The sequence below is a fragment of the Scyliorhinus canicula genome, chromosome 15 (assembly GCF_902713615.1).
Source record: "Scyliorhinus canicula chromosome 15, sScyCan1.1, whole genome shotgun sequence".
NCBI lineage: Eukaryota > Metazoa > Chordata > Chondrichthyes > Carcharhiniformes > Scyliorhinidae > Scyliorhinus > Scyliorhinus canicula.
In genome coordinates, this window is record NC_052160.1 from 64701440 (window position 1) to 64711870 (window position 10431).

Genomic DNA, 10431 nt, shown 5'->3' on the forward strand with positions numbered 1-10431 from the left:
ATGGCATTACCATCGCTGAATCTTCCATATTCAACATCCTGGGGGGGATACCATTGATCAAGCAACCGCTTGATTACTCTCCACAAGATACATTCAAACCCTCCACCACCGACTAACAGTGGCAGTCGTGTGTACCATCTACAAGATGCACTGCAGTAACTCACCAAAGTTCCTTAGACAGTACATTCCAAATACACGACTACCACCATCTAGAAGGGCAAGAGCGGAAGATAACTGGGAAACCAACGTATTGGAGGTTCCCCTCCAATCACTCGCCACCCTTACTTGGAAATATATTGCGGTTCCTTTGTTGCTGGGGGAACATTCTGGAACTCCCTAACAGTCCAGTGGGTGTACCTACACCACAGGGACAGCAGCGGTTCAAGGAGGCAACTCACCTCAACCTTCTGAAGAGCAATGCGGGATGGGCATTGAGAAAATGTTTGAATTATGTTTATTTGTTGGGGTGGGTTTGTCGGGATCCACACTTCTCAGCACTACATTACTTTGAATAACTATCCCATTGATCAAAAACTTGCTTGAATAAAATCATACTTTCATTACTTATCCCATACTTTTCCAAATGCCAACTGATTTTGTTCTGTATGATTGTCTCTTGGAAAGATTCCCTACCATTAGGCTGACTGCTCAGCAGTTAAGTTTATCCCTTTTTTAAAACGGGTGGAAGATTTGCAATCCTTGAGTCCAGAGAATGCCATTTCAGATGATTCAGTGCTGTCAGAGGGGTAAGGATGAAAAATGTCAAAATTAAGGCCTTGCTAGGCCAGAAGCCAATGTTGTGAGGACAAGGGTAATGGTTCAATGGGTCATTTCAATTAGGATACAGACAACAGTTGGATGAGCTGAAGTTAATCAGTAGCACATTGCAATAACTGAACCTATAGTTAAAAAAGGTGGAGGATTTGAGCTGAGGCAGTGATGGAAGTAGATCAGACTGGAGCACAAAGGTAAGTGATTATTGATATTTCTATGTGATGGCATAGGTCATTGACTAAAGGGTTAAGGGAATTTACAAGATCAAAAATGCTCTGGCCTTAAGATCCAGCAACTTTCATTCGTGGTGCACGGTAGCAGTGATTAGCACTGTTGCTTCACAGCTCCAGGGTACCAGATTCGATTCCCGACTTGGGTCACTGCACGTTCTCACCGTGTCTGCAGGGGTTTCCTCCGGACACTCCGGTTTCCTCCCACAAGTCCCGAAAGACGTGCTTGTTAGGTGAATTGGACATTCTGAACTCTCCCTCATTGTACCCGAACAGGTGCCAGAATGTGGCGACATGGGGATTTTCACTAACTGCGTTGCAGTGTTAATGTAGGCCTACTTGTGACAAAAATAAAGATTGTAGTGCCAACTTCTGACCTGTTTATGCATTTCCCCCTTCAAATCCAGCCCTATTCAAAACAAAGATCACAAACACAAGATCATGGGCAACAGATCTTTATTTCATTCTTTGCATAAACGCTTTATGTTGCAGGAGCAACAGCCGACTGGGACCGTTGGACTGACACGCGGGTGTGGGTCTTGGCCAGATGATCAGTGAATTCCTGAAAGGGAATAGAGAAAACTTTACAGCATGCTTTACACAATATAAAATACTGCGGGGGAAAAAACTGATAAGCCAAAAAGGAAAAATAAAGAGGATGTGAATGTCGTACAGAATAGATAAAAATATTATGGCTCCGGGGTTCTCAGTAGCTCCTTACTTGTTTTCAAAAACATGCCAGAAGGACAAAGATTAGCAACAACTGAAAAAATAAATTTAAACTGATTGACCAAGTTCCATGTGCAAGCCTCTTTCAATTGAAATAATCTCTAAACCCCTCTCCTAACTGGCCAACTTCTAGCCCATGGAGGAGCTTCTGAGTAAGTGAATTGGGTTGTTACTTAGTGGAGTCAGGTTTCCATTGGGGAGCTGCTGGGGAAATAAGACGTTGCAGGAGTTGCAGCCATCCTTATTGAGAAAAGTATTTCATCAGATCTCAGGGAACAAGGGAGAGGTAATTGTCAAAATGAAATTTGACATTGAACAAGAAAAAGTAGTTCCAGCTTACTGAAATGTAATTTAATTGCATCAAAGGAGAACATGGTATGAAACATGTGTAGAGAGAGGAAACTCCAGAACTGAGGGCCGAGGAAGCTGAAGGCATTGAAAATAGGAGGAGGCCATTTGGCCCTTCAAGCCTGCTCCACATGGCTGCCAATGATGGCAGAGATCTTGGCTTGTTGCAGGGGCTGGAAGGGATCATGGGGAAATTTGAGAACTAGCACCAAAAAGTTTGATAATTGTTTTTAGACAGAAAAAAACATGATATTAGGGGTCTCTTGGGATTTCTGTAACATGGGGAACAGGATCTTAGAAGCAAAAAAGATTGTGAACTCTGGACAGGTGATGTGCTACAATAAATATCAACAGCTGTGGTGCTGTTAAAGTAAACTTAATGAAAATAATTTTCAAATCTCTTCATACATCTAAGAAGTCATGTTTCTGTAAGAAAATGTAGTTTTCAGCATGGTACCTGGTATGGGGCCTTGGTAAACACAGTCTCTTTCCACAGATCCGGGGTCAGATAACTGTAGGTCTTAGAGATGGCATCAAAAGTAGCTTTAGCTGTAGAAAAGCAGATATAGCAAGTTATAGGACAAGTACTAAACTAGTATGTTATCAAAATTAAGCTTCAAGGACCTTGTTGAGCTTAAAATGGAACAGGTACACCATAGAAGATCTAGCTGCCGTGCAATGCTCCATTTATTTTCCTCTCTTAATATGCCAATTACACCACAGGCAGGTTAAATTGTGCAGAGCTGAGGGGCGTTCGGTAACTTAACAGGAGCCAGATGCAATCAGAATGGCCTTACAAGTACTACCCAATCACCTTTTCTGACAATTTTAGATTTGTCTATAAATCTAATCTCTTGTTCTACGTTCAAACACAATTAATTACAAAAGACAAATACAGCCCTCTTAACCTCCAGTCCAAAAAGAATAAATACAAACATTGCTGTGAGCAGAGCACATTAGCTAGCACTATTGCTCCACAGCACGAGGGACCCGAATTCGATTCCTGCCTTGGATCACTGCCTGTGGAATCTGCATGTTCTCCCCGTGTCTGCATGGGTTTCCTCCGGCTTCCTCCCACAAGTCCTGAAAGATGTGCTTGTTGGGTGAATTGTAGGGGCTGGTTTTAGCACACAGGGCTAAATCGCTAGCTTTTAAAGCAGACCAAAGCAGGCCAGCAGCACGGTTCGATTCCCGTACCAGCCTCCCCGAACAGGCACCGGAATGTGGCGACTAGGGGCTTTTCACAGTAACTTCATTTGAAGCCTACTTGTGACAATAAGCGATTTTAATTTCATTTTCAATTGGATATTCTGAATTCTCCCTCAGTTTACCCGACCAGGCATTGGAGTGTGGCGACTAGGGGATTTTCACAGTAACTTAATTGCAATGTTAATGTAAGCCTACTTGTGACACTAATAAAGATTATCATTACATACATCGTTTCCCTGGCACTGTAGTTAGAAACCTGACTTACCAAAGTTGCCCAGTGTGGCCGTGCAGCCTCTGGCTGAGGTGTAGCAATCGTCAATACCAGCCATCTGTAGCAGTTTCTTGGGCACAGGAGCTGAGACAATACCAGTACCACGAGGTGCAGGGATTAGACGCACCAAGACTGAACCACAACGGCCAGTCACCTGGAAAGGTTGAGAAACAGTTAGAGCACTGAGACAACGTGTCATAAAACCAACCCACCCCGACAAATAAACATAATTCAAACATTTTCTCAGGTAAACAAGACACCCTATAACAGGGCAGTTCACATTTCAAGCAATTCCGATCAATGCAGAACCAATAATGCACAAGCCATAAACAGCAGTACAGATTTTAGTAAATCTTCCTATGATCGGGAACACTGTACACATTAATTTACTGTCACTGAATGCAGCCAAAGTATAAAATGAAGAATCAAGGCAATTGTTTATTTGTGTAATGCTATGTATTCTCTATATTCTTTCTACAGGTCAATACTTAAACTGAAGCTCCTTTAAATGAAACTTTATTTTGTTTCACAGGCATTGCTGATAAGTTTACATAGTATACACCAACCAAACACCTGTATTTGTACTTGCCTTGCATGGTACAGTGTGGGGCTTTCCAATTTTGTTACCCCAGTAGCCCCGCCTCACAGGGATGATCGACAGCTTTGCCAGAATAATAGCTCCGCGAATGGCAGTGGCCACTTCCTTGGAGCACTTGACACCCAATCCAACATGTCCATTATAGTCACCAATAGCAACAAAAGCCTGAAAAAATTTAAGAGTGAAATTACAATGTCATACCAAACATATTTTCTGCGGGGGAAAGCAGGCAGCAGTGACACAGTGCCAGGGTTCGATTCCGACCTTGGGTGACTGTCAATGTAGAGTTTGCACATTCTCTGTGTCTGTGTGGGTTTCCTCCGGGTGCTCCGGTTTCTTCCCACAGTCCAAAGATGTGCCGGGGATAGGATGTGGGCACTCCTTCGGAGGGTCGGAGCCAACCCATTGGGGTGATTAGCCTCCTTCTGCACTGTAGGGATTCTATGATTCTTATGAGGAATTGAAATATTGTCTGTAGCCAGACAATAACATACCTTGAACCTTGTGCGTTGACCGGCACGAGTTTGCTTCTGTACTGGCATGATCTTGAGAACCTCATCCTTTAAAGCCGATCCCAGGAAAAAGTCAATGATTTCAGACTCCTATACGGAAAAAGGAATATACGAGAGATTATAAAAATTGATTGATCTGCTTAATCTCCTACAGGCAGGCATTTACATGGTGGAATTATCTGCAAACATTACCTTTATAGGAAGGGAGAAGAGGTAAATTTCCTCCAGCGTTTTGATCTTCATATCCTTTACCAGACGCCCAAGCTTAGTTACTGGCACCCACTGAGAGGGAAATGAAAAGTAACATATTTCAAGGGCTCATGTCACAACAATTAATTTTGTGATTTTAAGTCCATTAATTCGGAGTCTCGCAACATAAATTTAAGCTGACATTGCATCGTACCTCCTTATCTTCAGCCTTTCCACCACGGGCACCACGGCCTCTGCCACGTCCCCTACCGCGACCTCGGCCCCGCCCACGGGAGCCAAAGCCACCACGGAAACCTCCTCTACCACCGGCGTCGTCCGCCATTTGCTGCAACACAAAGATGAAATTTATTAAGGGATCAAATGTTAGTCACAGCACATTTATATTTTCAGAAGCGGTTTGGGGCGACACTAATTTCTGACTCCATTGAGGGCAGCAAGCTGGCCTAGTGGTTAGCACAACCGCCTCACGGCGCTGAGGTCCCAGGTTCGATCCCGGCTCTGGGTCACTGTCCGTGTGGAGTTTGCATATTCTCCCCGTGTCTGCGTGGGTTTCGCCCCCACAACCCAAAAATGTGCAGAGTAGGTGGATTGGCCACGCTAAATTGCCCCTTAATTGGAAAAAAATAATTGGGTAATCTAAATTTATAAAAAATAAAAAATAAATAAAAATTCTGACTCCATTGCTGTGCAAATCACCACCTTTACTCCATGGCTGTTTCCACAACACTGGGATTAATTATTACTGTAATTGCACGAAAACGCAAAACATTTTGTGACAGCCTGAATGGTTACTTATATACCGTGATCATGTTGGAAATATCAGTGGAAATTACCCTTACTTTGAAGACTTTCAAATAATCATAATCTCTTATAATGTTGCACTGCCTGAAAGGGTGATGGAAGCACATTCAAAACTAACTTTCAATGAAGAATTGGATATTTTGAAAGGAAAACCTAACAGATGCTTAAACTGGATAACTGAAAGCGACAAAGGCACAACACACTGATCTTTTGCATCCATCATCCTATTCAGCTCTTTGGCAGTCGTTTTGCAATATGTGCACGAGCCAATCCGTTATACTGATGCCGGTTAAGGGACAATAATCAGGCAGGACACCGACAAGACCACCCCAGCTTTACTATGAGGTAGTGCAATGGAATCCAGCCTCATTCAACATCTCATCTGAAATATATCCCCCTACTACAGGGTGCACTGCACTGGAGTGCCAGCAGTCCGACACAAGGCAGTTTCCAAGGTGTAAGGTGAACTCCTGAGGCAAGCCAATTACCAGAGAACACTTGGCCCAAATCTTACTACAGCCTCCATTCTGCTGGTTGTCATTTTACAAATTTCACTTTTTGTCTTCAACATACTGAAAGCACAACCACTCCTGCACATACACCAAAGCAGTTCAGGAAGACAAAACTGCAGGTCAACTTTTGTCCCCAGAACACAATGAGTTTCTTCCGGCACTGGGTTTCAGTAATTTAGGATCCCCCATCCTGCGTTTTATTCTGGTTGAATTATTACCTCTTCACACACAATGAGGCGGAGAAGCAAAGTTGCAGCTTGAGTGCAGGTTGTCCTACAGGCTGCAGCAGCCCCCGTGTGTGGTTAGCCCGAGACCCAACCCCATGTGGGAGTCTGGGCTTAACCCCCATTCTCATTCGGATCAGGGTCGGTTTAAGGTGAAGTTTATCCGGGGAATTCATTGCAGAGAAAGGGGGGGGGGGGGGGGGTCTATCCGAGTAAATGCGGGCCAAGCCGCGAATCCCGGGCAAAGCTGGACTCAGATCGCCATCCCTAGGCCGCCCGCATCTCAACCCACCCTCCCCCTAAAACTAAACTCACTCATAATCCAGCCTTTTCACATTAAACATACGAAATAACCACAAGAGGCACTTTATTAATGTTGGTTTGATAGTTAGCCGCCTTTGTCAGAGCCGCTGTAAGGCGGATGGCTCCAATTTTACACTGATTGCCGACGCTCCTAACTAGGCCCACTTACGTGATGATTTTCAATCAGAAGGCCGGATGCCGGCGTGCGGCCTTCTTAAAGCCTCTGGAATCTCGCGAGACCCCAAACCGGATCTCGCCCGGGTAGGGGAAGGGGAAGGTTTCCTCCCCCGCCCCAGACAGAGCATGTATCATTCTCTCTCCCCCCGCAGAAGTGGCCTGTTATCTGTACAATGCAGATTCAGGGGTTTCCAGGCAGGAATGGCGACCCCAGATCGAGCATAGATCATTACCCACGTGTCCAAGAAGCGCCTTGTCAATCTGCGTTATTCAGATTTTGGGGTGCGCATTTCACCGCCCTATAAGAAGCAGTTGCTGCCGTTCCGGAGGCAAAAACGGTGCACGGTATCGATGGAGTGAAATTGTGCAGTAATGTGGTTTTACGTTTTTGTGAATAAAAAGTATATTTTTTGAAAAAGACGTGGCGAATTATTGTTAATCTTTTTTAATTTTAAGCTCAAGCATTTTTTATTTCCGAGAACTTTGAATTTTTTAAATTTCGCAATGCTATGTCGTTCTTCATGTTTAAAAAGTGACGGTTGTTAATTTTATCCTGGTTCAAGTCTACTAAACGTTAACCTAGTTTGTTTGAGGGAAGGCGGCCAACCTGGCAAATGTTGAGACCTGGCCTTCAAAGCAATTTATTTTTTTGCTTACCATGGGTATCTTTGCAATGTTTAAATTGAGTGCTACTACTGTCAGAACTAGCTGGAGCCCAATATTGATTTATATTAGAGATTATTGCCATGAAATATAACTGGTACCAGTGACCTAGTTCAGCACTTCGGAACACGTGCTCTTAACTGGGTAGCTGGGACTGGCACCCTCTGAAAATTACCAACAGCATTATTAGTTACTGTCGGTAAGATAAGGGTGCCCACATTAAAAGGTACACTAAAAGCTTATTGCCCACTTTTGTATTGCATGTGGCCAATAAAACCCGTGTGCCAATAATTTTGTGTTTTGCAATATCCTCTAAGAAAGCATCATTACTTGGTGTTGCATGAAAGCAGCAGCAATAGTTTCTGTATTGTGATTTAATTTTCATGGTTGGTTACAGGTAGTGAATGGTCAAGAATTGAAAGTATGGCATCTAAGTAGGGGAATGAACCTTCAGTGATCTAATCTTTGAAGTCTGGGCATTGTCTTAGTGGAATTACAGTGAGGTACAACTGCTGGGGCGGGGAACACTTCACATTGCAGTGTTAGCTTCAAAACATGGGAATGGTCTGGTTCAGCCTATCTCCTGTCCAGTTTTCTTTCCAACTGCTCCCTTAATCAAAAACAATCTTCATTTCCTAAATGCCTCAAAGGATATGCTTAAAATTAAAATTTGAAATAAAGCACAATGGTGTGGATACTGGAAATCTGAAATAAAAAGTTAGCTACATTGGACTTTACCTCATAAGACCCAATTTATTTTGTCTAAAATGGTGATGCCAAATCAATTCTTCTTTCACTCACTTTCTCCCACCCCCCTAACACACTTGCACAATCTAAATGGAAAAGTAGTCTGACTCCTAATGTTACTCCCTGTAAGTACTATTATATATGTTTGAAAATCTTGAGTGATTCATTACTTATGCTACAGCTCTACTCAAATATAATCCCCCTTACGAATTGTTGAGGAGTGGAAGAACTTCCTGCATGAGTCCTTCATATGGAGAGCAAAAGATGCAAGTGTAATTGCTCTTGCATCAAGGAGTCTGAGCAAAATTGATGTTGGTTGGAAATTTGCACAAAGGAAATAGATGTGATTGTTGTTGGCTTATCATTCTCAGTCCTAGGGCATCACTGAATTTGTTTTTTTTTAAAATAATTTTTATTGAAAAATTTTGATTTTATACAACATTGACACACCTTAGTAAAATACCGAAAATAACAATATTAACAATCATATACATTTGCCCCATCCCCATGAACAACCCAGCATTTTAACAACACAAATTAACACACTATAAAGTTACAGAATAAATACAATAATGCCCCCCCCCCACCCACCCCCACCCCACACACACAAAGTTACCCATCTCTGAGCCAGGAAGTCCAGAAAAGGCTGCCATCGTTTATAGAACCCTTGTATTGATCCTCTCAGGGCAAATTTGACCTTTTCCAATTGTATAAATCCCACCATGTCACTGATCCAGGTCTCTACGCTTGGGGGCCTTGCATCCTTCCATTGTAACAGTATCCTTCGACGGGCTACTAGGGACACAAAGGCCGGGACACCGGCCTCTTTCGCTTCCTGCACTCCCGGCTCTACCGCAACTCCAAAAATCGCGAGTCCCCACCCTGGATCCAACCACCCTCGACACCGTCCCCGCCACCCCCTTCCAGAACATATGGGCGCAGTTCGCTGGACTCCCCGAACATCTGGTGCACCTGTCCTCACCCCCAAAGAACCTACTCATCCTAGTCCCGGACATGTGGGCCCGGTGCAGCACCTTAAATTGGATGAGACTAAGCCTCGCACATGAGGAGGAAGAGTTGACTCTCTCCAAGGCATCCGCCCAAGTCCCGTCCTCTATCTGCTCCCCAAGTTCCTCCTCCCATTTAGCCTTCAGCTCCTCCACTGACGACTCCTCCACCTCCTGCATTACCTTATAGATGTCAGACACCTTCCCCTCTCCGACCCACACCCCCGAAAGCACTCTGTCCATCGTCCCCCGCGACGGCAACAGAGGGAATCCCTCTACCTGTCGCCTAGCAAATGCCTTTACCTGCAAGAATCTGAACATGTTCCCTTGGGGAAGGCCAAATTTATCTTCCAGTTCCCCCAGGCCCGCAAACCTCCCGCCAATAAACAGGTCCCTCAATTTGCTGATGCCCGCCCTTTGCCACCCCCTGAATCCCCCATCTGTGTTACCCGGGATGAACCGATGGTTGCCACCCAGTGGAGCCTCCATCGAGCCCCCCGATGCCGTCTCCACTGTCCCCAGATTCTTAGGGTTGCCGCCACCACCGGGCTCATGGTAAACCTCTTAGGGGAGAGCGGCAACAGTGCCGTTACCATGGCACCCAGGCTCGTACCTCTACATGACGCCATCTCCATTCTTTTCCACGCCGCCCCTCCCCCCCTCCATCTCCCATTTACGCACCATTGACACATTGGGGTACAATTGGGCAGCCAGAAGGTTGGGCTGCGCCAGCCCGCCTCTATCCCTTCCTCGCTCCAGGAACACCCTCCTCACTCTCGGAGTCCCATGTGCCCACACAAAGCTCAGAATACTGCTGGTCACTCTCCTAAAGAAGGCCCTGAGGATAAAGATGGGCAGGCACTGAAAAAGGAACAAGAACCTCGGAAGCACCGTCATTTTGATGGACTGCACCCTCCCCGCCAACGACAATGGCAGCGTGTCCCACCTACTGAACTCCTCCTCCATCTGATCTACCAGTCTGGTGAAGTTATGCTTGTGAAGAGTCCCCCAGTCCCTGGCCACCTGCACCCCCAGGTACCTAAAGCTCTCCCCTGCCCGACTAAGCGGGAGCCTACCAATTCCTTCCTCCTGGTCTCCAGGATGCACCACAAACAC

General features: G+C 45.0%; 1 protein-coding gene and 1 non-coding gene across 2 annotated transcripts; one reads left to right on the forward strand and one right to left on the reverse strand.

The window, feature by feature from the left end:
• Positions 1–1443: 1443 nt before the first annotated feature.
• Positions 1444–6915, reverse strand: rps2 (ribosomal protein S2). The gene is made up of 8 exons (XM_038820436.1): positions 6891–6915; positions 5075–5206; positions 4864–4953; positions 4654–4761; positions 4151–4324; positions 3556–3715; positions 2539–2630; positions 1444–1566 (listed from the first exon to the last, which is right to left on the reverse strand). Exons 2-8 carry the CDS (start codon positions 5201–5203, stop codon positions 1486–1488), a joined length of 834 nt encoding a protein of 277 aa, XP_038676364.1. The 5' UTR covers positions 5204–5206; positions 6891–6915; the 3' UTR covers positions 1444–1485.
• Positions 6916–7720: 805 nt separating this feature from the next.
• On the forward strand, positions 7721–7854 carry LOC119979164. Its single transcript, XR_005463666.1, has one exon. It is a non-coding gene; the product is annotated as a small nucleolar RNA ACA64 (small nucleolar RNA).
• Positions 7855–10431: the final 2577 nt, after the last annotated feature.